This window comes from Corylus avellana, chromosome ca9, assembly GCF_901000735.1.
Source record: "Corylus avellana chromosome ca9, CavTom2PMs-1.0".
NCBI lineage: Eukaryota > Viridiplantae > Streptophyta > Magnoliopsida > Fagales > Betulaceae > Corylus > Corylus avellana.
Window position 1 is genome coordinate 6,913,374 of NC_081549.1, and position 25,923 is coordinate 6,939,296.

General features: G+C 35.6%; 5 protein-coding genes across 8 annotated transcripts; 2 read left to right on the top strand and 3 right to left on the bottom strand.

Annotated features, from left to right (window-relative positions):
• Window positions 1–1,068: 1,068 nt before the first annotated feature.
• LOC132191444 (ubiquinol oxidase 2, mitochondrial-like) lies at window positions 1,069–3,728 on the bottom strand. Its single transcript, XM_059606458.1, has 4 exons — window positions 3,221–3,728; window positions 2,917–3,045; window positions 1,519–2,007; window positions 1,069–1,421 (listed from the first exon to the last, which is right to left on the bottom strand). The coding sequence occupies exons 1-4, from the start codon at window positions 3,581–3,583 to the stop codon at window positions 1,362–1,364; spliced, it is 1,041 nt and encodes a 346-aa protein (XP_059462441.1). The 5' UTR covers window positions 3,584–3,728; the 3' UTR covers window positions 1,069–1,361.
• A 973-nt stretch (window positions 3,729–4,701) lies between these two features.
• Window positions 4,702–8,913, bottom strand: LOC132191445 (large ribosomal subunit protein uL22c-like). Of its 3 annotated transcripts, none has more exons than XM_059606461.1 (7): window positions 8,827–8,913; window positions 7,892–8,041; window positions 7,524–7,606; window positions 6,812–6,979; window positions 5,870–5,980; window positions 5,266–5,332; window positions 4,702–5,185 (listed from the first exon to the last, which is right to left on the bottom strand). In XM_059606461.1, exons 2-7 carry the CDS (start codon window positions 8,010–8,012, stop codon window positions 4,926–4,928), a joined length of 810 nt encoding a protein of 269 aa, XP_059462444.1. In that variant the 5' UTR covers window positions 8,013–8,041; window positions 8,827–8,913; the 3' UTR covers window positions 4,702–4,925. The 3 variants fall into 3 exon arrangements, with proteins under 3 accessions (XP_059462444.1, XP_059462442.1, XP_059462443.1); XM_059606459.1 differs by having other exon boundaries at window positions 7,892–8,044; XM_059606460.1 differs by having other exon boundaries at window positions 7,892–8,067.
• Window positions 8,914–9,166: 253 nt separating this feature from the next.
• On the top strand, window positions 9,167–10,041 carry LOC132191446 (agamous-like MADS-box protein AGL29). The gene has a single exon (XM_059606462.1). It carries the CDS (start codon window positions 9,235–9,237, stop codon window positions 9,862–9,864), a length of 630 nt encoding a protein of 209 aa, XP_059462445.1. The 5' UTR covers window positions 9,167–9,234; the 3' UTR covers window positions 9,865–10,041.
• A 225-nt stretch (window positions 10,042–10,266) lies between these two features.
• LOC132191447 (uncharacterized) lies at window positions 10,267–12,059 on the bottom strand. The gene is made up of 4 exons (XM_059606463.1): window positions 11,984–12,059; window positions 11,778–11,910; window positions 11,311–11,648; window positions 10,267–10,985 (listed from the first exon to the last, which is right to left on the bottom strand). Exons 1-4 carry the CDS (start codon window positions 12,023–12,025, stop codon window positions 10,338–10,340), a joined length of 1,161 nt encoding a protein of 386 aa, XP_059462446.1. The 5' UTR covers window positions 12,026–12,059; the 3' UTR covers window positions 10,267–10,337.
• Window positions 12,060–18,827: 6,768 nt separating this feature from the next.
• LOC132191448 (uncharacterized) lies at window positions 18,828–25,124 on the top strand. 2 transcript variants are annotated; one of them, XM_059606465.1, is made up of 13 exons: window positions 18,828–19,099; window positions 19,182–19,304; window positions 19,384–19,449; window positions 20,197–20,392; window positions 20,535–20,662; window positions 21,046–21,154; window positions 21,287–21,326; window positions 22,129–22,218; window positions 22,337–22,436; window positions 22,571–22,710; window positions 23,141–23,243; window positions 23,610–24,286; window positions 24,601–25,124. In XM_059606465.1, exons 4-13 carry the CDS (start codon window positions 20,254–20,256, stop codon window positions 24,887–24,889), a joined length of 1,815 nt encoding a protein of 604 aa, XP_059462448.1. In that variant the 5' UTR covers window positions 18,828–19,099; window positions 19,182–19,304; window positions 19,384–19,449; window positions 20,197–20,253; the 3' UTR covers window positions 24,890–25,124. The 2 variants fall into 2 exon arrangements, with proteins under 2 accessions (XP_059462448.1, XP_059462447.1); XM_059606464.1 differs by having other exon boundaries at window positions 19,182–19,449.
• Window positions 25,125–25,923: the final 799 nt, after the last annotated feature.

The following is a 25,923-nucleotide window of genomic DNA, read 5'->3' on the forward strand; positions in this document are numbered from 1 at the left end:
GATTGTCTCCACCAGTAAATATAAGGTTGTTAAATCGAACCACTTAAATTTTGGTGTCTTGTGTAACTGATTATGATTTTTTATTCTAATATTTTTTCTTCTTTATTGACAACTCTTTTCCTTGGATAGGTATTGTGAAAAAACCTGCTACATATATGTTATAATTTTTTCAATAATTCGGATTTAATTTCATTCTCTTCTTTTTTCTCATGAAAAATTTAGAATTAAATCTTAACTTTTTTTTTTCTTTTTCTTTTTACAATACCTAAGCCAAATCCAATTTGATAAAGGTTGATAAGAATGATTATATATTAAAGTTACAATCAGCTTTAGGCTTCAAGCTATTTCTTATTCTTCTTTTTTTTTTTTTTTTTCCAGTAAAGGAAACGAAAACCCTAAAATGTATGAAATCCTCGCACTCCTCTCTACTTTGTCCTGCCATTTCTACTATGATTTGTTTGTTGGTTGGTCATTTCTAGCGAGGTTATCTCCAACTTCCAGAAGGCTTGCACCAGGCACAAGTAATTGTGAATGAGGACCCATCTTGCTTAGAAAAGCTAGGCATATTTGAGTATATTTTGCAATTACTTCAGAGATTTGGCCTTTATGGGAAAAGTAAGAGAATTTAGCCATAACACTTTTTTTTTTTTTCTAATTTTTTTTTACGGGTAAGGAACCCCTCCAAGGCAATGATACTTTGCATACCCACTCACGTCGAGTAAACATCGGATTCATGTAAAGCACTCCTTCTACACAGATCGGGTAATACTCCGACTTCATCAACAAAATGGCCTCAAGAAATTATTTGCACTCAATGGAATTCAACCTTAAACCTGATGAAATGCCACCAAGACCAAGACTCTTACCACTTGAACCAACTCCTTCGAATTTTTAGCCATTAACTTTAGACAGTAGAAAACATTATTATATTTGGCCAAATAACAGCTTTAGAGATTTTAAACATGCCTTTACCTTTTGCGCCCTATCCTTAATTTGTAACCTAAACTCTTTGTTTTCTTTTAATTTTTAATCATCTTTATCACTTTCGTTTTTCACAAACTCTTTCATTTAGCAATATTACCTTTAGAATTACAAATAGTTCTTAGTTTTCTGTCTACAAATATGAGGAAGGTACCATGTTCAACCTTAATTGACATATATAAGTCTACAACCATAGTGAAAAAGGGAGATGTTCACACCCAAGTAACTCCATAATGTATTTACAACAAAATCAAATTGATAGCAGACCATATGTAGATGCCAGATACCATCATCACTTCTAAAAAAAACACTTGTTTCATGTCAAGAAATTCTCATGCTTTCTCCTTTTTTTCATGTAATCACCCAAAATTATAGGCTTCTCAGTGATAACCAACTGGAGCAGGAGACTCCCTCAACTCACGTCCTTGATAATGTATGTCCTGCAATTCAACATTTGCAACAAAAAAAGACCATAAACATACAGAAGAGCTAAAGGGGGAAAACCTGCAACAAGCAATGAGATCATTTTATACTTACAGATGCAAAGTGGTTGACATCGCGGTGGTGAGCCTCATCCGCTCTCACAACCATGACAACGTCACGTAAGGTTGAGTTCGCAGGCAGCTGCCAGTAATCGATGGCAATGGCCGGAGCCGGCACATTCTCAATGGTGCCCTTGTCGAGTTCCTTGAGGAACTCGGTGTAAGAGTGTATTGCCTCCTCCTCGAGGTAACCCACCACACGGTGAGCGAATTTCGGAGATATCATATAGCCTAAGAAGTAAGCATTGAAGAAAACACCTTGGACAGTAAACACAAGAGCGCGCTCGTACCACCTGGGATTAGATACCTCCATGAAGGTCATGAGATGCATACGCTCATTCTCAGCTTCTTCCAGCAGGGCTTTGATCCACCCGCCGCTGTGCTCGAAGCGCCTCAGTGACTTGCAGTGCAGCAGCAAGCCACCCACCATGCCTGGAACAGCAGCTACAGTTTCTAGCATCATTGCCCGGCAGCCATATCGCCTCTGTAACATATATGCAAACACATAGAAGAAGGAAATTTAATTAATCTATCCAAGGGAATTTCAAACATAAAAAACACATGGGAATATGCAAATTATGCGCCCAAAATGACACAGGAAAGCATGGCTGACTTTGTTTCCAAATTCATTGGAAGCCAACAATAGTTGCACAACTTCCTCATTACGTAATAACTGCTAACATGTTCTTTCTAAATTTTTTATAAGAGCATATTTAAGATTACGTTTAAGAAATAGAGCTTTTAAATAAAAAATATTTTATGGCATAAGCTTTATTATAAAGTTTTTGGCTTTTGAACCATTAAAAGGGCTTTCAATTTTTTTTACTAAACTATTACTTTTTTGTTCAAACGGATTTTTTAAGTATTAAACGCACTTTTAAACTCCTCAAACGCTCACCCAAACAAACTCTAAGCCAATGATATACTATTAAGCCCGTTCGACAACCCAAACAATTTTCTCACAAAAAATTCAAAACTCGTTTCACATTTATATCACATCAATCATTTTTTTTTTCTCACAAAAAATATAAAACTCTTTTTCATCTTTATATCACATCAATTAATTCTCATTTGTATTACAAAAAATAAGAATGGTTTGCCAAACACAAACACAAATTATATTAATTTTAATTACATGAGGAAAAAAAAATAAAAAAATCCATTGAACCTCAACCATCCATCCCAATAAGATAATCACCATCCAACAACTTAAAAACTTAACAATTGTCCTCGACAAAAAAACTTGAAAAAATAAAAAATATTAAAACATTTGAATCAAAGACATATAATAAATAAGACATGCTCTTTAATCGGGTGGAGACAAAATCTGAAATAATTTGCAAGAAATGAGGCCCTCCGATTAAATAATATAAAAAGAAAAAGAAATAAGAACCTGAAAGAATAAGTCGGTGGGCCATCTGAGGGATTTGACGGTCCAATAAGCCAATTTGTCCATAAACGTCGCAGGTACGTGGTGCTTATTCAGATCTATCGAAAGATCAGCTTGGTACGCCTCCCATGGCTAATTCCATCGTCAATATACAAACCATAACATAAATCATTAATTTCCAACACAAATCAAATTTTAAAATAATTACCAAAAAAAAAAATTATAAATCCTTTAACAGAAATTCGTTCTTATAATATTTTATTTAAAAATATGTATAATATTCCAGAGATTCCCAATAGCTACGTACCCTAAAGCAGGTCCACCTCCATTCGGTGCCATCCTTTTTCACAACCTTCCCCGACGGCACGCCCCAGTAACTCACAATCTCCTTCTTCTCCTTCGCGTTCTCAGCAGTAACGGCAACACTTGGCTTACCATTCTCCACCTGCTGCTGCTGCTGCTGCGCCACCGCGCTCAAGTTCCGGACGCCGACGATCCAACTCTTTCCCGACCCGCTGGTCGCGTTGCCGTTCATGATTCCGGCCAAAACAGATTTCCCGTTGGCCAAGCCACGGGCGGAAGCACCGGAGGTGGCGGAGTGGAAGAAGAGGCGTGCGCCTAACGCGGCCGCCGTAGACCCGGCGAGCCTGGACCCACCTTGACGCATCATCGCGACCACCGCTGCTCTGATTGTTTGAGAGGTCTTGGCAGAAGATTGAGAAAGAAAAAAAAAGGGTTTCAATTTCTGGGTTTTGACTTGGTGAAAGGGTTTAAGACAGATTTCTGTATGTTGTGTGGTTACCCGTGGGTCACGCCAAGAGCGTTGGGGTTAATATATACGTGCAAGTTAACTATGGTTAGTTTGGTGGGTTAGCCTATTATTTATGAATGGGGAAGAGAAGGACGTTTTTCAACTCTGGCACACCCCGACTTCGCTGGTAGACGCTTGTTCACGATATTTCCAGTAAAGAGTTTTAAGGAATTGACGTAATTGTCCTTAAATTTATTGTATTTTGTATTGCAGGGGGTGCGGATATTTTAGTAACTTTCTAGAATAAAAGAATTTGTTGACGATAAGTAAAGCGTGTTGTACTACTTATTTTTTTTATAGGTACTACCGTTTCTTGGGGACCAAGCGTAAGGGTATATGGTGAGTTAAGTTGCGTGGTGGGCACGAACCATGGTTAACTGCATGTTGCCAAGTTGGCAGTTTCCAATTTGGAGGCCCACGTTTTGGGAACTTTCTCAGGCTTTGACCAGTTTGACTTTTGGCGGCCGGGAGAGAGAAATAGGTGGCCCATTCTCCCCCACACAAAATCAAAAGCAATAAACAAAAATAATAATATTATTTAGGATTAAATACTATTTAAGTACGATTTGTACCAAAATCAAAACGCCACCTAATTTTTTAAAAATATCACAAATTGTACCTATAGTAAGCCAATAAAACCACTTAATACCTCTGTTAAAATTTCGTTAAATTTTTTAATGGAATGCCCCATCACCTTTATACGTGGGCACGTACCTAAGTTTTAGAGTGCCACTTCATATTTTATTTTATTTGAAAAAAAACAAAAACAAAAACAAATAAGAAAATACGCTGGGGTGGCCGAACCACCCCAAAGGCCCAACGGTTGGCGGCCAAACCCTAAAAAAAAAAAAATTTGAGGGTTTGGCCAACTCATGTTGGGTGACAATAAAAATCAACCTTTAGATTAAGGGATTATAAAACAAAAAATCTAATTATTAAATAGGATAAAAAGAAAAAGGTAGTAAAAGACTAAGAAGTAATCCAATTTAAAATTTTATTATCGGAAAAAGACAATTCAAATAAAAATGTTTGAAAGTGCTATGGGGAAATTCAAAAAAAGGTTGCCCCAACATTTCTACAAGAAAAATTATAGTGAAATTTAAGACATGGGAAGAGATCTCTCGACGCTTCTACAGAACATTCTATTACATTTTGTGAGGCATGGAAAGAGAAGCTGGCTTGTGCAGCCATACTAGTTGGTTCAGGACTGAAGGCCATAGCCCTTGCGATTCCAGACCGGAGTCGTCTCGATAAGCTTATGAGGTACAAGCCGCCTCTCTCGCTTGGAGAGCTTGCGGAAATTATGGACTCTAAGTCTGGCTATCTCCGCCTCCTCTTCCGCGGTCATCTCCCTTACTACAACCGTTAGTCGGCACTCCGGTCTCATTTTGACTCCGCATCTTCCTTTAGAATGGTAGGAAACTCTCTTTTTGTAGAGCCCTTTTCCAAGAAATGCCTCGGCTGTATGGAAAGAGAGAATGCAGGGATAAGCAGGATTACAATAAGAGGAAGAATGCAGCAACTTCACTTTCATCATTTACCAACAAGGAGACGATCTGGATCCAACCCATGGTTATGTGTTGCATTTGCTCGAGCTGAGTGAATAACCTGCAGAGAACACACTCTTATTACATAATGTAAATCTGCAAGTTCAAAGAGAGAAAAAAAAATAATAAGAAACCTCCTTTCATGGTATTGTGAACACGTCTTGAACATGAGCCAGCATTAAGGCACAAACTAAAAAGATTAAAGTAATTTCCAGATCCAATTGCAAAACCATTTATGTGATGATAAACGACTATTTGCATGAGATCATATAGACCAAATTTGAAGAAAAATTCACACTGGATCTGTTCCCAGAAAGTGCATGGCACATCAGCTTCCTCTTAAATATGAAAAAAAAAAAAAAAAAAAAAAAAAAGAAAAGAAAAAAAGACTAGTTCAGTCTAGAAGTCTAGAAGGCTGTTTAGAACCAGATCACCGAGATATATATACACACTCCAGTTTCTTTGCCATATTACAGTGCAAGCTCTCAAACATTTAAACATCACCCCTCCCCCCCCACAAAAAAAGAGAGTATTTATGATCAAAGCTACCATGATCCTTCCTAATTGGTATTACTGACATGTAGAGTGCTTGTATTACCTGATATACAGTTTTTGCAGCTCGCTTTACTGTCACTTGCAACTGCAACAATGCATCTTCAACTCGCATCCCACGAACTAATGCAGCAACCAAGTTAACCTTCTTTGGACTCTGAAAGCAGCATTTAATCAGGGGGACAAGCAACGCATGGATGGTGGTTTGTAATATTAAATATACAACTTATACAGATGCCCTTCAGGTGCAACAGAATATAGCATTATATACACATATGCATATATTTATACACACAATGTTTTTCAAGCAATTAAAGTTTGTTTATTGATCCAAATATAAAATTTCAAATTCTAGGAAAGTTAGCAGCTGACTATAATGAAATTATGGTATGCTTCGCTTCCACTTCAATAAATTTGTCCATCCACAGAGGTTGTTTAAAATGGATCTGTCTTTTGTCCTGTGGATACTTAGAATAACAGAAGTACAAAAAGAAAAAAAGACGAAAATAATAATGATAAGAAGGTCCAGAGTATCAATATGAGAATATCTCGTGTTGTTCCCCTGGACCTTGGAAAGGTGGTAACAGGGTTAAGTGGAGTCGGACTAGATCTTATGATCAAATCTTAGCAAGCTTATTTAAACCCCTTTTCATTATAATAGATTGGGAGATGTTTAGGCACCTTATGGTAACTGAATCATACAATTGAGCTTTAACAGCATTTGACCTCTCAAACTGGTAGTGTTACATACAGATTACTGTATTCCTTTTTTTTTTCTTCTATAAGTAATTCTTACAGATTACAAACAGAAATACCAGCCTCTAAAAGCGACATTGAGTCCTTTAACATATTAAAAAAGCATGTGACAAACACATGCTATTAAAAACACATGTGCGTCTCACATGCTAAGTACATATGTTCCTTTTAGAAGTTGGTTCCTAGGAAATTCCCTACACACGTGCATCTCACATGCTAAGGCATCTCATACCTGCTTAATGCCCTTTAATACAGCTTGAACTTTTGAAGGCTTAGAGACTGCTTTCTGGTTCTGATCTTCACTTTTTCCGCTATTTAATGCTAATACAGGAGTCAACGGAGATGGGACAGCTGCTTCTTCAGGAGACCCTGCTAGTAACTTCCTTGAACTGGAAATTCCCTGGATCAGTAAAAGATTATCAAAACAAAATATCATGACAGTAAACAATGTCTAGAAATGCACATTTTGATGATTATAACTACTTTAACTTATATATGTAAATTGAAGGATAAAAATCAAGCTTCAAAACACACACACTGTATGAGCATGATTTAAAGGTTGAGTTTCATCCTCCAATTGAGATGAACGCTTCCAAGATATGTACTTACATCATCCCTCCTTTTTTACAATCATTCATTATACTTGCACTTCATCATATTAAAAAAATCAATACATTTAAAAGATGTTTAGTCCACGTCTGCTGCATCTATAATGTGATGAAATTTTATTTGAATTCTGGACACCAAAGAAGGTTTACAATATATTTCCATTTCTGTTGGAAAATGTCATGTTTAAAATGCTGCACAAAATCTCTGCTAAAGTATCATAGCTACATAGGATAAAAACCAAGAAAAACGTAACTAAACTAGAGGACAGGTGAGGAACTAATATCAGTACATTTTTTTTCAATATATATATATGACAAAGGATAAGTTAGCAGTACCATATGTTGAATATATTGATAAAAAGGCCTCAAGATGTTTGCAGGAGGCGGTCTCCATAGTCTCTGCAGATAAGGTAACTCACCTGCAAAAGCAGCAAGTGTTATTCGTTACTATTAGACACAAAAACACTGAAAGGCATTGAATTTATTTATTTATTTTTTATTTTTTATAAATAAAGGCATTGAAATAAATATTATCTTTAAGATGACAACAACAATGGCATTTCAAACATAGAACTTGGTTTTGAATGACAGAACCAACAAGGAAAACAAAAATGCTATCTAAACATTTTCCACTTCTAAAATCGGTTACTTAATAAAATTTCGTATATGGCAAAATGTTTCCACCAAGAAAATTGGAGACTGACATGGAGAAATAGAGGATTCCAAGCGATACGAAGAAAAGTTGGCAGATACGTTGTAACTATGTTCCACCCTTTTCCCAACACGACGAAGCACAAATTGAACGTGTCTCTGCCAGCCCACCATGACCTCAAAAGCCAACTCTACCAACAAATCTTCTGCCAGGAAAACATCAAATTATCTACAAGTAAGCACAATTAGACAGTAAAATCCATAAAACAACAATGCACAAAACAATAGACGTGTATTAGTGGGGTAAGGTAAAACTCAACAGTCTCTCATTCAAGACCCAAAGGCCATCTACATCTATCACCCAGTTGATAAACTTAACACTCCTTAATTTGTTTTAGTCCCATTTTCATTCCTCAAACACGTTTATCTAAAAATAATCAACATATAGCCAAAAACAAAAAATTATAAGTAATGCTCCGTTTGTTTCGGTGTGAAGCTTGAAACAGCTTTGATTGTCAAAACTTAATGGAGAAATATCAGATCTGGAAGAGAGAAGGAGGTGCGAGAGAGTGCCGAGAACTCCAATGGCGACAGGGAACGAGGCTGCGGAGGAAGTGAGACAGATTACGCTAGTGAGGAAAGTAGGCTGTTTCTTCGTATGTGTTTTCTGGGGTTTAGGGGCGAGGAACACTAGCGGAAAATGGTTCAGGGTTTAACCAACATTTTCCGCCGATTGGGGAAAACTTTTTCTGAAAAAGGTTTTACACCCAAACAAACGGGGCCTAAAGTTAAGTAAATTCTATAACTATTAGAGGAAAGAAAATCAAATTCCTTCTAACACTTAAACCCTTTAGGGTTTTTGAACTGAGTTTTGTTCTTCCATTTGCAAAATCTTGCACTTCCCACACATGTTTCTAGGTTATTTTCCTCGAACTTTTCCTGGAGTTTCGCGGAAACCAAACAGAGAGTAAGCGCGTGAGAGTTTTACCTGAACGGGTGCAGTTCCTGCAAGCTGAGTAGAGCAGCGAGTCGGCTTCCGGGAGAGAGATGGAGTCCCAAGCTTTTCACAAAATGAAAAAAGCCTAAGATCCTAAATCGAAGCATACGGGTTTGAACCGACCCGGAAACCCAAGTAAAAAAAAAAAAATTGGGTTTTTCATGGGCTTGTAAGTTTCTAAAAACAATCGGCCCAACGAAGACCATAAAACTTGACTTGCAAGGCACCGCCATAAATCTTATTTGGGAAACCAAAACCCCTAAGAGGCAACGGTTATATATATATATATACGTCTCCTTGTTTCCAACTACATTACAGTCGGTAGAGAAAATCTGAAGCGTAGTTTTCGCTCTCTTCTCTTTCTGGTTCTTTATTCAGTTTCTATAAAAGTCGAGAGATATGGCGAGGCCACAAGGTACGGGGCGCAGGAAGATCGACATCAAGAAAATAGAGAAGAAGCAGAGTCGGTTGGTGACCTTCTCGAAGCGCCGGAACGGATTATTCAGCAAGGCTGCCCAACTTTGCTCGTCCTCCGGTGCCAACATCGCCATCGTCGTATTCTCTCCGCACGACAGGCCCTACGCGTTCGGCCACCCATCCACGGACGCGGTGATTGAGCGCTTCCTTGGCATCGAAGAAAGATTGAAAGATGTGGAAGAGGGAGAGGGAAAGAAAGGGTTTCAGTTGGACACGGCGGTAGAGAAGATGGGTTTGGATGATGAGGAGGTTGAGCAGAGCGAGGCGATCTTGAAACGGACGAAGAACAGAGGGTTTCAGTTGGACATGGCGGTAGAGAAGATGGGCTTGGATGAGCTCGAGCAGAGCGAGGCGATCTTGAAACAGACGAAGAACAAAGGGTTTTCGTTGGACATTGCGGTGGAGAAGATGGGTTTGGATGAGCTTGAGCAGAGCGAGGCGCTGTTGAATCGGATAAGGAACAGAGTGGCCGTGCTGGTAGACGAGATGGGGATGCGGAGGGTCGCCACCAGAGAGTTTTTCCCTCTCAATCCCGTGACTGTGGTTACTTGATGAAGGGGGTATTGGAATGTTTAGTTTGGTAGTATTTTAGGGTTTTGCCTTTGTGGATTATTTATTTTTTGTTTATTCGAATGAAGTGCTACAGTTTGTAATTTATTTTTAATTAAAGAATGAGAATTGAACTACTCTTGCTCTTATATAGTTATATTTACTAAATTTTGTTGCGTATCTCGTTCATGAAAAGTGCGTTTTACACTTAAAAAGTCTATTTGAAGGAAAAAAATACCCGTTTAATAAAAAAAAAAATTAAAAGCGCTTTTAAGAGTCCAAAAAGCCCAAAAGTGATCAAAACACACTTTTTCCAATTCAGCCTCCCATTTTTTATTTCTTTTTGTAATTTATATCCAAGATTGATTAACATCTCATGAACAGAGATTAGCATGACCCAGATAATGTTGAATGTGAATTGGCATTATGATATATAGTGATGGGGAGGAGGAAAGAAGGAAAAAACCAAAAAATAATCACTGTTGACGGAGCTTCCTCATTAACCACTTCTTTTGTAGAGAGGCATCCAATGCTAAAAACATCCTGCCTTTTTTCTCATCCTCCAAGAAGTCACAGGCATCCAGCAATAGATTGTCATCCATGTCCGGCATAGCCTGGAGCACATCAACCACGCCCTCCATCAAAATAGAGCTCTCTTTCTTTGTTTTCCTTGTTAATGATGTAACCACAGCTGCCATCTCCCTTAGAGCATCAGCCATACCATCATGAATTCTTTTTGCTCTTTTTGACTGTTGAAAGGTTTGTTTACACATCTCAGGTTGAAGCCTTTTCTGTTGTTCACTTGCAATATTCTTATCACCATCTGAAATTGAATGATGCTTCTTCTTGTCACCACCTGAATTTTTTCTGGATTTGTGGTTCTTCTTCTTATCACCACATGAATGCAATGCTTCTTTACCTGCATTATCTGCTGCTAAATCTGTATCACTGATAATCAAAGCTTTTCCATTCATATTCTTCTTCCCATGGGTTTCCTCCTGAAGATGTGACTTGCAATATGGTGTATTATTTTTCATGGTGGTGGCTTCATCGCCGCATATGATGCGCATATCAGAATAATATGGCATTACTTTATTTCTGTACATCCGAAAGTTGTGATGAGCCTGTATTTACAAGAAGTAAGCTAGTTGACACAGAATCTGTTGAAAAACTTGGGACTCATTTGGCTAACACTTTTAGGACAGGATTTTGCTTTTCAGCAAAGCAAAAAACATTAACAAATAACTCAACACATAAAACATTCAAAACTACTGTCACCTTCGTGTTACATTACAACCAAAAAGCAAAAAACATCTAAAAAGTTTTACACTTTTACCAGACAAACCCGGATTGAGATCCCAGCAATTTTGCTGCCAAGATTGCTAGCAAAATTGTTGAGGATTCAAACCCAACAAACCCTAGATCATGAGGGGGAAAAAAACTTTGTACCTTGATATACTTATTCCAGAGCAACTCATCAGCTACCACTTTTTGTTGTGTTTCATCCCAACAAAACCCGTTTTGAGTGAGCAGAATCTTTATGCTACTGTGATGCCTCCTCAAGATATTATACCGATTTTTCAACACCACCCCACCACAGTGGAAGCCAAATTTAGTATTAAATGATGTGACCATGCCTGCCCAAGCTTTCTTCTTAAAAGTGTGGCCAATTTTATTCCCTTTATGCACCTGGTCCAGCATTAGTTCAACAAAGAATTGGTCCATGGTCTGCGACCAGTCAATTTTTGAATGATCATCACTAGGTGGAGTTTTAACATTTGTTGTTTCTGCTACAAAGTTTGAGAAAAAGTAATTAGAAATTAAATTGTTTGCTGTTTGTGGATATAAATTAAGTAGGAACAAGTACTAATAAAAATCACCAAACTTCAAATTGATGAATACTCTGCATTTCATACCTTCATTGTCAAAGTCTATGTCGAAACATGAAAGACTGTATCTTCCATCCGCAATTGCATGCCCACATATTATGCACAGCTCATTATAGTGTGGCACAACCCTTGCTCTGTATGATAGCATATCAGGGTGGGCCTGCAGGTTAAAAGTAACTAACTGCAACTCAAATTTTTTATGCAGTTTTGAAAGATTTAGAAATAACTTTTACCTTGACGAACTCATCCCATACGTTCTCATCAGCTGTTACCATATGTCGGGTTTCATCCCAGTTAAACCCACTTTGATCAACAAGAGTTTTTATCTCATTGTATTGCTTCCTAAATCGTTTGTATCGGTTTTTCAGAACATCTGTACCATACTTAAATCCAAAATGTGTATTAAACTGTGCAATCATCTCCGCCCATGCTTGTTTGATAAATATATGGCCAGTTTTATTCCCTCTGTGTACTTGGTCTAGCAAAAGGCCAATGAAATGCTTGTCTTGGGATGGAGTCCAGTTAGCCCTCAAGCTATCATTGCTGATGGAGGAATTATCATCCATTTCCTCACCTGCAATTTAAAGAGCAGCTGGAATAATGAATGAAGCACATGCTTGCAAAATGTCATATGCTTAGAGATGTCCAATAGTGTCATTGTAACACGAGTTTAGCACCCAATTGATAGTGTGAGATATATTATGACATACTCTACATACCTCCTTCCCATGCACATTAGTTTCTGCAACTACTAACATCAATGGCCCAGCCAATACAACCACGCATACCCCTGACATCAACACTGACTCTCCATTAACACCACCATCCCCGTCGCCATTGCCAATGCATCACCACCACTACTGGTATCATTATCTGGTCCACACCAGTACATAAAAATTTTGAATCATGATTTATTGCAATAGGCAGAAGTGCCAATCTTCTATTGCTCATCGAAAATACTTCTTAATTTTCAATTTATGATGCCTAATATGTTTTATATATATATATATATATAAGTAATGTAAATTTCATTAAAAGCACAAAGGCGCAACCCCGATACATAGAAAGTATACACCTATACAAATTCCTAATATGTTATTTTAATATAATATAATTCTGGATATCAGAAAAAGTTAGCTCCCTGGCTAACACAAAGCTTACTAGTTACTAGTGCATCTTATCCCCTAGGGGGAGTAGTTAGCAGGCCCTTAATGCATGAGGGGGAGTAGTTAGTAGTTGGTAACCCAAAATGGAGTTAACTGCATGAGATAAGTCTAAAAAGTAGCGACTAAGTCAAAAGCAAAAAAACCAGCTCACCTAATATGAGAACATTTTTTAATGTTCTTGGACCAGTATGAGATTTTAGAAAGAGGAATAATAATACAGGGGAAGTATACAAGAAAGGACATTGACTCATGCATCTATATAGGACACAGATTTTACCCTACCTAATCAATTTTAAATTTTACAGGTAGGTTCCTTTATTGTTCCTGATACTACTGCAGACAAAATCTAAAAGTATACACTATATCTCTTGTGTTTTCATTGTAAAATCTTTCATATTTTCCTAAGCAACATTTGCCTTATCGCCAATCCATATATAATTTAGTACTGCTGTCCGTAAAACAAGATGTTTATGGTACCCTCTTGCATAGTGCAAAAGTATCACTTTCACTCATTGTTCAAGAAATTTCTTTGGAAAAGATTGGATAATGTTTCAATGTTTTGAGTTGCTTTCCTGTTGATGCTGATGTTTCTACATGATCGGCAACATTAGCCAACCCATGTTTCTAGGAACAATTTAAGCTATTACAATTTTGTCTTAGGAAAATGCTAAACATCCCAAATTTTCTTTCCAAAAGTTGGTTCCTAAATGATGTGTCACCATCCCATGAGTTGGTGACACACTTCCCAAAATAATAAATTTCATGAGATGGTGACACATCATTTAGGAAACAACTTTTAAGAAGAAATTTGGGATGTGTAGCTGATCTCCTCTTTTTCTTATTCATGAAAGTGTGCAATCTGTCTAACTCTGTGACCATTGATTAGAGAGCAAATAACCCAGTTGAGAAAATGAGAACGATAGTGAAAAATTAGTGAACTAAACTTTGCAATGTCCCCCAAACCAAAAATAAATAAAAAAAATTGCAATCAACCCCAAAAACTATTAGCCCTTTGACTTCACCACTTGCCGATAGGTTTTGGTCTGTAAAAGGTCTATTTTATACAAGTAATGATGCTAAACGTCACCCCATGTCCCCCTTGTGTCACCTCAAATTTGACGTGACTTTTAAAATTACCATTAGATCAAAATTTAATAGTGAGTTATCACAAATTCAATAATATTTGTAAAAGTCACGTCAATTTTGGAATTACATGAGTTTACCTTTAGCATTACTCATTTTATACTCCATGTTAGATGTGTGAAAATACCAAAATGTCCTTAAATTAAATAAAATTAATATATATATATATAGAAGATTTTTACTTTTATATTTGATGCTTGGTTTCCGGGAAAAGGAGAAACTTTTGTCATTTACATTAAGAGCATGTTTGAAATTGCGTTTTTTAGCAAAAGCTTCATTTTTAAGCTTAATTTTTGCCATTCACATTAAGCTTCATTTTTTGCCAAAAAGCTTTTAAGCTTAAAAACTCTATTTTTCAAACACAATCCCAAATATGTTGTAAGAGAACTATAGTTTCCGTTATATTCCCTCAATTTCTCAGCAGCCAAACAGGCCACGACGAAAAGGAATTAAGAAATAGTTCACAGTCTAGCCAATCACTTCATCAAAATATGGATTCTCAGTAAATTTACAAGTTGGTCCTCGATTGAAAATATGATTAAACACTTATGCTCGTGTTTGGATGCCCAGAAAACATAATGAGGAAAAGCAACGAATTCCTAACCAACCAAGAACCATAAGCAAGTGAATGAAAAATAAATAAATAAATAAATACAACAATGAAATTTTGAAACCTAAAAAATTAAACAAGAAGAATATCAGGTACCTCTTTGCACAGCTTCGGATCAGTGAAGCTCTGGGTGGCAAAAGGGGGAATAGGGTTGTCCGAGAAAGGTCTTGCTTGGTTGGGATTGGTTTACCTGTAACCAAAATCCCACGTATTCGGTAAGTGCGGTTTCCATGGATCGACCCATTTGTCATCGAACGGATCCGTCGTCAAACTTGAAATACTGAAATTATTTTATTACATTGAAATTTATCAATATTTTGTCACATCGACAATTACTACGTACTTTTTCTTGTCTCAGCATTTTCATTTGAGTATTTACCCATATTTTACAAGTGATTAATATTTATATGACAAAATATTAACCATTTAATTTAAAATTATCTCCCTTAATCTGTCTTTTCATTTATAATGTTTTTCAATCTTTTTAATTTGGTTGATATAGTTTCTGATCTAATATTATGTTCCAACGTCCTTCTTAAAAATCGAAAAAAGAACAAGAAAAAAAACAACCATAGTCGCGCCATGAGTCACAAGTTTTTATTATTATCATTATTTTTTTTTTTAAGGTATTTTTGTCTCTTTTTTTTTTTTTTTTTTAAGGGTAAAAGTGAGACATTGCGACTCCAAATTACAACAAAGATAATAAATTAAAAGTGGGTAATGAGTTTCTAAGATGTAGCTCGATCGGCTGGGACCACACGTAATAAAGTGGAGGTCACTAGTTCAAATTCTCCTCCCCCTTCTTGTGTGAACATGTCAAAAAAAAATGTGGGTAATAGTATTTTCTTCTTCGTTATGATTTACACTCTTTTTTTTTTTTAGTAACTTTATTTTAGGCTATTGAATTATCAAGCGATTTGACAAGCATTCCAAACTTCAAAACCTCTCAATTTGAACCCATCAACTTTTAATTGCAATCAATATCAACCCCTTAACTTCTAACGACAGTACCTAAAAAGACCAAAATATCCATAATTTTCATTTTTTTTTTAATTTGAAATTAAGGATAAATTTAAAATTTTATAAAAAATTAAAGGGTATAAACGTCATTGTCTCATTTTTAACGTTTAAAATATGATGGAGGGGTTCAATTCAAATTGACTTTAATTGAAAGTTTGAAAGTTCAAATTGAGGAGTTTTGAAGTTTGGAAGGCTTGTCAAATCGCGTGGTAATTCAAGAGTTTAAAGTGAAGTTACATTTTCTTTATTTATTTATTTATTTTTTTTTTTTTTTTTGCAAAACAATATTACCTTGTATATCATTAAAAATAGAGTTTAATAAAACCTCTAAGGAACAAGAGCAAGTTGCTCTAAAGAAACAATAAAAAAGATACAATCAAGACATTCCTCCCTCCCTACTCTATCCACTAAGTTGAAGAGAGCATTCTTTGTTAAATTATGGACCGCGGGATTAACTTCTTTCTTAACATGGCTCGCTATCCGACTCCTTCTTGTGTTCTATTATTTTAAGTAGATATGATTTACACTCATTTCCACGGATTGACAATCTGTGAGTATTTATGCGAGTATTTATGTGAGTATTTAAGTAAATTCAGAGTCGTACTCTGGAGTCTACTTTTCTTTCAATTTGAGGTTGAACACTCATTAAGAAATAGCCCGCACGGCAAGCAAAGAAGCATTCAATTAGGGCATGTTTAAAATTGTAATTGAGAATTTAAAAAATATTTTTAATATTTAAAAAGCTACAAAATACGACAGTAAAAAATTTCATAAGTTTTTTTTTTTTTTTTTTTAAATTATCAAAATGCATTTTTGACAAAATATTAAAAATAAATTTTTGCAAAAAAAAAAAAAAACACCTTTTAACTTAAAAACTTTATTTTTCAAATACAATTCTAAACATGCTCTTATTATTTTTCATACGTTAGAGTTATCAATTGATAACAATTGATAACTCTCTCCATGTTATCAAGAATTTAAACGCACATTCAAGTGAAGATAAGGATAGCATTAGCATTAATTGTGATAAATTGATAACTTTAGCATTATATTGCCTTACCATCAATTATGGTTAAGACTTTGTATATATAGATAAAGCTGTTATAAGAGATAACATAGAGATTACAAATATAAAATCAAATTACAAATATGAATTCAGATTACAAATGGTTAGTTGTGATAAACTATTTAATTAATTCAAAGAGACTTTAGTTTTAAAGAGACTTTAGTATTTAATTCAAAATTGTCTATAAAGGGTAGCTTAATCGACTGTGAACCACGTCGATTGAGCTAGTTTTCCCCTCCTCCTCCCATTTTGTGGACATGAAAATATATATATATATCATAAAAATGACAAAAATTTCTTACACATCAGTTTGAAGGAAATATCTTTAAATCCATTTAAAATCGTGTCAAGTGTCTATAGATATCTAAAACGTACATTAATTGAGTTGGTGAATATTTCCTTCAAAATAATTTAAAGGAAATTTCTGTCCTCATAAAAATATTATATGCAATTTTAATTAATAATATCATCTTTTTAATAAATAATCCTTATCTTCAAGCCGGGAAGGGGGGTGGCCGCCCTTTTATAGCTTGTCAATTCGATCTCCCCAACTGTATTTATTATGACTGCCCTTTATGGGTGTGAGGGTGTCGGTGAGTTTCAAATTTCAAGTCCTTTATTTATTAAACCAATTAATGCCTATTGTTCCTTCTATTTTGACAATTTATATATATATATATATATATATATATAATTTCTTTTGCTCGATTGGGTTTCTTTTTTATATGACATTATGACTGCCTCTTTAGGTATCTATATATTTAAGAAAAAAAAAAAAAAAAAAAAAAAAAGAAAAGAGAAGAAAGAGATGCCTCTTGTGATTAGGTTATCAACTTAATCAGTATTACCAAATTCTAGATATTATAATTTAATTTTTAATCATTATATGTCACTTGCAATTTGACTTTGTGCCAAGCACGTCGGTAGGGACAACTGTGAGGATCAAAGTCAATCTCATCCACTTCTTTAATTTCTTTATAATTTTTATTTAACAGTGAAATTAGGTTAGGACTCTATTTAACGGTGCTTTTACTAATTTTGACTTTTTAAGTTTAAGATATCAATTTTTAATTTAATAGATGTTTAGGTCAATTAATTATAAATTCAAGATTTTTATGTCTGTCTTTTCATATTAAACAAATAATAAAAAGGTTAAAAAAAAAAATTACAATCGCCATTGAACCACCCCTTAGTGACTCGACTACCTCTGTTAAGTAGCCAAAAGCCATCCATTTGAAGAAAATGTATATATATATATATATATATATATATATATATATATTAAAAAAGGGTTAATAACTATTTTGGTATTTGAATTTTAACGTTTTTATTTTTTTACCTTAGGTTTTAAAAAAAAGGCAAATCTAATACTTCTGATTTTTTGAAAAAGACCTAATCACCACCTTTATCAATTTCCTTTCATCCCTTTGGCCTTGGGGGCCACCTCCAAAGGAGCCTTGGGGGTCGTTTCGACCACCTTTGGCCCTTGAGGGTGGGAACCACTCCCAGGCAGGCAACTTGGAGGTGTCCAACCGCTACTAAGGTGTGAGGGTGGTACGGTCACTTTTGCCGTTAATTGGAATGGACTGAAATTAGCATTAGGTGTTGTTGATTCCGTGCTTTCGAAATCCCAAGGTGACCAAGATTTGTCTTTTTAAAAAGCACTGGGAGAAAAAATAAAAAGAAAAAAGCATTCATACCAAAAAAAAAAAGAGAGGATTTAGTAACCCTAAAAAAGAGATAGTTTATGGGAACTTACCTCTAAATTAATTATAGGTGCTTGTTTTTTTACGTAAAGGTCGTGCCAAACAAAAGGGATTATATATATATATATATTTTTTTAAAAAAAAAAAAATTTGTTAAAGTTATATTTTTCCTACACAATCTTGGTCAAAATAATCCGTCGGGTCAATATTTTTTTGTTGACTAGAGATAAAGCCGTATCAAATACTTCCGCTTGAAATTTTTCTTCGTACAAAGAAGAAACCAGAATCTTGTTTTTACGGTTTTAAGGAAAAAACACCAGACAATTCATTTTTAGCAAAAATTAAAGAAGAAAAAACGAAGAGAGAAATTCCTTTTGTTCCCGCGTGTCTCCTAAAATCTAGCGGCCGTGATTCTTCGCTTAGGGAGAACGCGACGTCGCCGATAACCTTACCGTGACAAAGGACCGTGACAACCACACGTGGTCCTGTTTACCTCATTCTTAACCACCGAAAGCCGCCTCTTTCTCTTCACCGACTGTCAATTTAGCAGTTTCTCTAGGTGGTCCTCACCAGACACACTTCCAAGTCCCAAAGGAAAGAGTACGAAACCAACGTATTCTCGTCAATGACTCAATATGGTATTTTTTTTTACTTTTTCTTTTTTATTATTATTTTTTATTTATAAAAGGTTAATTATTATTATTTTTTTTATTATTGAAGGCGGAAAATTTTGGAAACAGTGTGAATTTTGTTGGCATTCTGCTGCTGTGTCTGGAATTCGTTATGCCCAAGAAGAATAGCTCATGTTGATGTCGTATTTCCGTCTCGGTGATCGCACATCAGGTGACTCTGTCTGCTCTGTTTCAAGGAGTGAATGATTCATTTTTCATGGAGATCTGCATTGACGTGGTGGGGATTTCAGTGTTCTGATTCTGGCTCTTGTTTAGAGTTCATAAAGGCCAGCTGGGTGCTCCTCAGGGAGCTTCATGTGAGTTGAATTTTAATGGATTCTTAAAGAATCTGCCTCTGGGTACTTAAATTTTTCTGACTTCTGGTTTTGTTTTGGATTGTGTTTTGATTAATATCAAATATCTATGTATGGTGGCTTGTATGTTTGTTGGTGAAACTTCAAAGTGTTTATGTAATCTGGGTATTGATGTTTTTCGTTTTTTTCTACTTGGTTGATGTGTTTAGAGGTGTAAATATTTGTGTGTATGAAACAATCCGATGGTGAGTTGTTAACTGTAGTGAAAATTCTGTTACTGGGTGCTGGTGGATGTAGAACTTTAGTGGTATATTATGCTGGGAATGGAATAAGATTAATCGTTGAAGGCTTTTAATGGAAGTTTTCTAATGGCTTTTCAATGAACATTAAAGCTTTTCTGGTTCCAGGTGCCTTATAAGATGGAAATAATGTAAAGAACTTTGACTGTCTTTAATTACTTATGTAGACCAGGAGGAAACTTTTGCAGTCATCATTCAGAAGTCTTATCTTGATGCATATGTCTTTCATTACATGCATATAGTTTGACATATTGTGGTTAATCATGCATATTGAGATGTAGATCTCATCTGAAATCTGAATACACATGTTGCAAGGTGCTGTTGGGTTTTTGATGTCCTTATTAGTTATTATCTCCACTTATTCTATTTTTATGAAATAACATTTTACATGTTTTTATATAATGTTAAATCAGCAGATGATACTGAAATTCATTAATATTATGTGGTGTAGATTCCTCAGTTGACTGTTTGAGACACAGCTCTTTATGATTTTCTTGGAGATGCAAAGATGGAGAAAAGGCAAAAGATCACTCAGTATAGGGAGAGGCTGGACAAGACTCTTGCGTCTCCTGATCTGACAAATGAGGATACACTTAAAACCCTAGTCAAGAATCAACTCCTACATTCTTCAAAAGATGAAATCAAAGGTTATTATTAATTCCCCAGATTTTCGTGTTGCCTTCCTCTAGTCAGCTATGGTTTATGTTTCCTTATATTAAATGAGGTACTAATATGAAGATTTCATAGATTGATTGATCACTTTCCAATTTCAAATTTTTGGTTATGCAGGATGCGATCAGAAAGTCATTGAGAAAAGGACTGCAGAAGTATCTCATTTTCTTGACATGATGAGGAGTGTTTCTGTAAGTGATAATGAGGGATCAAAAGCCAGTGAGAGATCACATCCCGAATGGAAGGTAGGCTATCTAATTTGCATAATCTTCTTCCTTTCCGTTTCTTGCTAGTAAATCCTTGTAATCTTCTTCCTTTCCGTTTCCTCTCTCTCTCTCTCTCTCTCTTTGTGGTTGATTCTGAAATCTTCTTAGTTTCTTCCCTCTCTCTCTCTCCTGAACTTTTTCAGTTCTTCTATCCAGACAATTCCTTTCTCAGGAAACTTGAAAGAATTTTGTCTGATGAATGACTTCATCACTGATTGGTTTAACTTAGGTCCAAATGTTTCAAGAGAATTTAATAAAACTTGATGTAGTTGCATATGATTTTTATATTTGGATTGGCCTGGAGATTACATATTATTAGAAGGTGTTGGGATACTTGGTGACAATCCTACTTCTTTTGGCAGTTAAAACAAGATAATGAAGAGTTTCGTGTTATGTATCGTGAAGGGCCTGAAGGCACTCCATTTCATAACTTACTTGTTGAAGGCTATGTAGATGGGCCTATGGATGTTTGTAAGTTAAACCATAATTATTCAGACATATTGAGTTCATTCTAGAAAGATGAACAATAATCAATGAATTCTTTTAGGCTGTTAGGTTCCACTGAGTATCAAATTGAAAATTTTATTCCATCGTTCATTGCAGGTTTATGCATCTCATGGGAGTCATCCCTCTACAATAAATGGTGAGAATTTTTTCCCTCATTCTACTTGCTCTTAATTTTCAATAGGTCACCTGCATTGACATATGTTATATGGTGGCCTAACGCATCATAATTCTGCTGAATATGAATAACAGAGTTGCAACATAAATTACCTTAACTTTATAAGTTTTAGTACAGTGCCAAAGATTATTATATGTATTGTTATAAAAATTACCTTAGCTTGAAAGTATTAGTTTGGTTTTCCATTTATTGGCATTATATTAGTTCATATATTGGTTTAAAGGTTCTTTGAATTTCTTACTGGTTATAAAAATGAGTTTGTAGAACTTCAATCTTAGTGATGTTTTGTGTTTCTTTTACATCCCTTCCTATGCTCATACCATACATTCATCATGGTACATACACATTGGAAGAACTAAAAATGGAGGCATTCATGAGAAGTTTGATGCAGAGCCTGTTGGTAATGAGGACAAGATGAGAAAATACCAGTTGACATAGTTGTTCTGTCTCTCCTGTATTTCATTCATTATCAACATATCTTTTCTAGTTTCTTATGTGAGGAAAGAATGTTGGGTGAAAGGGTTTGGTTGTGTACAATAGTTACCAGTGAGTGCATCAATCAGAAGCGCATAGGCAACTCCCCCTGTTTAAGTGTGTGTATGTATGCAGACACATGTTTGTGCATTGATAGGGAGAATTAAGTAAAGGCATTAAGAAGAGAGAGAAGGCATCAGAGTTTATTTATGACATACGAAAACCCAGCTTTTAATCTTTGATTTAGGTGACAATAACTTTTCTTTTTTGACTTTTTATTATTTGTCAGGTGGCCTCAGTCTAGTGTTCCAACTTTCAAAATTATCTCCTGCAAATGTTTACAAAAGGTCCGGATTGGTGAACAGATATCTTTAGTGAGGTTTGTTTGGCATAAAACCACAGCATTTCTTCAAAATGTGCTTATTTGAGTACTTGTTACTTTCTCAAAATATATGCCACTTTGGATCCTGATTTTTCTTTAAATTTTTGGAAGAAAGGATGAAGCTCTCTTGGCCGCTGTCAGCAAGGGAGGCTGTTGTGCACTATTTTTTGTTCGAGTACTTTCAAGACGATCTAGTTGTTGTTCTTCTAAATACGGTAGAACCTGAAATCTTAAGTGGACTTGATTTTTGTCTCGGTTGCAATGTATTTTCTGCCCATACACATGAAAGTCCATTTGTTTCTAGATTGAAACCAGAAGTAAAGGTATCTTGTCACTATTGTGCTTGCAGATCTCTGATTTGAAGAGCATTGATATAACTACTCATGGTTTCACCAGTGAGGGGATCCCTGAAGCAAAGGATGTTGTCAGGATTGATGTGGTAGGAGGCTTTGCTTTGCAAAAGGTGACCGCAGAAAGAAGTTACTTTCGGTGAGTTGTAGTTGATTGGCTATCATACAAGAGTGGTCCTGTAAGTAAATCTGAGCAGATTACGTGTAGTATCAACATTTAGATCTGTAATCAACCCAAGCCCATAAGCATCCCTTTCGATATAAATCTACTTTATTCTTCTTTTTTGGTTCTTAAACGGCTAGAGCCTTGATGATTTAGGACTTTCCGTATGCATTTGTCTTGTTCACATGATTTTTGAGTGGGTCTAATGGCTTTCCTACTGGTAGCTTGTCTTATGTTGCCATTTGAAGTAATTTATGCATCGACTTGCTTGTTAAACAAGACTTTCAAGTGATTAATCGGCTTTCTGCCTAGTGGTACCTAAACTAATTTAGGCAATGCCCATGATTGCTTGCCTTGTTCAGTACTCCACCAATTTAATAAATTTAAGAACTCTTAATTTTTGTAGGACGATAGCGAATATGGATATCAAGATGGACTTTGTTCCTCCATCCCTTATAAACTTTATTTCAAGGCAGCTCGTCGGCAATGGTTTCAGACTTTATCAAAAGGTCATACATTTTATTCTGTTATACTTTACGCATTTGGTTCAAGATGTCATTTTGTCCACTAGGTCAGCAATAAGACCAACTCGTGGTGGAATAATACTATTTAATCTGGTTATGATTGAAATTGAGGCTATATTTGATTCTGATCATCCAACTCAATTACTTTCTAACTGCATATACCATGCTCATCCACTGGATTTCAGTAGCTCTCGATGATTATTAAGGCTTAAATAAAAACTCAAAAAATGTACTTGGTTGGACCTCTGCAATGGATGGCCCTGGTTAAAATCCTGCGTTGGTTCCTGGATCCTCATGTATGTGATTCCTGTTCTATTATTTTCTCACATTTTCCAATCCTCAACACCATAGGTAGTATCCTCTACATTTAAGCATGATGAAGATTTTAGCAATGCCATGGGGGATCCGCTATATACTAAAATACGTGAAGCTGTTTATTCCACTAATGTGTCAAAAAAGACTCCGGAAGCGGAAGAGCTTACGACTGATGCATGCACTCTCCCCGAAGAGCATCCTATTGAGACTAAGCAAGACGACTTGAAGGATACGAATCAAGAGGTTTATAGCGATTACCACGTAAGTGAATCAGAGCCAGAGAATGCAAGAGCTAAAAATAGGAAAGCTTTTGGAGAGATTGAAGAAGAAGAGAGTGAAGAAAGCAGACACTTTGAGGAGGATAGCGAGGACATAGATCACATTTCAACCAAGAAATTTAGAGAAATGTGTCATGTAAATGGCAAGAGAAATATTGTAGTCAGGCCTGAGGTGGAACAAGCTCTGGGAACATTGGAGAAGGTCATCTCAGTGTTTCAGGAACATGGATTTAATGCCCAAACCAGGTGCTCTTCTGGTTTCACAGGTGAAGAACCTCCAAATATGGAAAAGGGTCTGGTGAAAAACTCGAATTCTTCAAAAGATAATAGAGTTTGTTCAAATGGTGAGGTTAATCTTTTAGTATCCGAAACGGAAAGCACGGAGAGAACTTCACAAGAACGACGTAGAAACAGCTCCAGCAATCAAAGCTTCAGGTAATAATTATGCTAGTGAACCCAGTTTTTATATGTCCCATAATGTTTGGAGTCTAATTCATAATTCTTGTCCTCCATTTTTGCTCATGTATCCTCATCTTTCATTCGTTTTGGTTATTTGTTTACTGAAAGGTCATGTCCTTTTCTCTTCGTCCATCTTAAACCAGAAGAGAAGAGGAAAAGTACTTCATCTTTTGGTTTTTGCTCCACTTTACATTTTTATGTCGCCCAGTTTTGATATTAACCTAAGCAGAATTTCTGCCTCGCTTACAAATACACGAAATAAATCGTACCATTTTGATCCCGTTTTGCAGGCGTCCTGGATCAAATTCTCACTCAAAGGAAGTAAACCATAACAAAGTAGCACCAGCATCACCAGAGCAGCCTCTTTCAGTTCCCAGTGAGGCTACCCAGGTTGCTTTGTGTTCCACCGGGAACGGGGGAACAGAAGTACTAGTGTCTTTGGATCAAAACACACATGATATTACACAAACGAACACTGAGCCAAATGGCCTCCATGAAAGTATTCTAAATGAAGAGAAGTCAAGCAAGCAGAAAAAGCATAGGTACTGCTGTTTCAGCAGCAGACATCGTCTTGGTTGAAATGGCTACAAAGGAGAAGATAAATAGAAGTCACAGGTTTCATACACTCACACCAGAATTCAATACTCAACAGAAACAACTTGTGTAATAGTCATAAACTTATATTTTCAAATAAGTATTTTTTTTTTTTTTGGAAATCTTTTACTTTAATGTACCAATAAATAGAAGAGTTGAGAAATTGCAATAAACAATGGAAAAATGTTCGGTTAATGCAGAGTAGAATATGTTATTATTATTTGGTGTCACGTTTCATAGATATGTAATATTCTTTGTTATTAATTTAAAACAAAAACTAACATGCTCTTAATCAAATGAATTTCTTTCTGTTTAAGAATGAGATTGTTATTGAATTAAAAAAAATTAATAAGCCCTAACTTGATGACCTCAAACCACAAATGCCTGCAAAGAGATAGAAAATGCGATCGGAGGTTTGTCGGGGTGCCATATGGGAATATCTCCGATGCTCAAGTTAATTAAGGGTTCCTTTGTAGGAGAATTATACTAGTATAATTAGGAAAAAGTTAAGTAAATATGGTAAAGAATGGTATGTGTGTACTTGGGTCACAGGGTGATTGCTTTCATATTCTCATATGATTTGAAGTATAATACAAATTTTTTCTAAACTAGTTTGAGGTCATGATGATTATTCTGTATGTCGCGCCCCTCATTGCAATTGGGACAACTAGCTTGTTGGCTCATCAAGGCTTATGGTTTGGGGTCCAACTACTTAGCCCAAGTTTGCAGTCCTACCTTAAGGCCGATCAAGTAGACGCTCGGTATATTAAATTTAAATAAAATATCTAAATAATTTAATTTTTTTTTTATGGATGAAAGATGGTGAGATTAAACAAAACTTAATTTTTTTTTTTTAATTATATATATATACTTAGTTTTCTAGCATGACACTAACTAGGCACTAGCATAAGAACATCAGGCAAGGTAATGCTATTTTTACATCTATTTTATATCGATTGATGTAACATATTTTAAGTGATTTCTTACGTCAATCACTTTTAAAAAACAAAAAGTAAGTT

Excerpts from the sequence above, each read along its gene's own strand:
- LOC132191444 (XM_059606458.1), bottom strand. The coding sequence starts at position 3,583 with ATGATGCGTCAAGGTGGGTCCAGGCTCGCCGGGTCTACGGCGGCCGCG. Across the intron at positions 3,046-3,220 it reads GGAGGTGGACCTGCTTTAGG|CCATGGGAGGCGTACCAAGC; the intron begins GTACGTAGCTAT and ends CGATGGAATTAG. Across the intron at positions 1,422-1,518 it reads ATGTCAACCACTTTGCATCT|GACATACATTATCAAGGACG; the intron begins GTAAGTATAAAA and ends GTTGAATTGCAG.
- LOC132191448 (XM_059606464.1), top strand. The coding sequence starts at position 20,254 with ATGGAGAAAAGGCAAAAGATCACTCAGTATAGGGAGAGGCTGGACAAG. Across the intron at positions 22,219-22,336 it reads GAACAGATATCTTTAGTGAG|GATGAAGCTCTCTTGGCCGC; the intron begins GTTTGTTTGGCA and ends TTTGGAAGAAAG. Across the intron at positions 24,287-24,600 it reads TCCAGCAATCAAAGCTTCAG|GCGTCCTGGATCAAATTCTC; the intron begins GTAATAATTATG and ends CCCGTTTTGCAG.
- LOC132191446 (XM_059606462.1), top strand. The coding sequence starts at position 9,235 with ATGGCGAGGCCACAAGGTACGGGGCGCAGGAAGATCGACATCAAGAAA.
- LOC132191445 (XM_059606461.1), bottom strand. The coding sequence starts at position 8,012 with ATGGTGGGCTGGCAGAGACACGTTCAATTTGTGCTTCGTCGTGTTGGG. Across the intron at positions 5,981-6,811 it reads TATTAAAGGGCATTAAGCAG|AGTCCAAAGAAGGTTAACTT; the intron begins GTATGAGATGCC and ends TGCTGCTTTCAG. Across the intron at positions 5,186-5,265 it reads TCCAGATCGTCTCCTTGTTG|CCGAGGCATTTCTTGGAAAA; the intron begins GTAAATGATGAA and ends CTTTCCATACAG.
- LOC132191447 (XM_059606463.1), bottom strand. The coding sequence starts at position 12,025 with ATGGTAACAGCTGATGAGAACGTATGGGATGAGTTCGTCAAG. Across the intron at positions 11,911-11,983 it reads TATGGGATGAGTTCGTCAAG|GCCCACCCTGATATGCTATC; the intron begins GTAAAAGTTATT and ends TTTAACCTGCAG. Across the intron at positions 10,986-11,310 it reads TCTGGAATAAGTATATCAAG|GCTCATCACAACTTTCGGAT; the intron begins GTACAAAGTTTT and ends TTGTAAATACAG.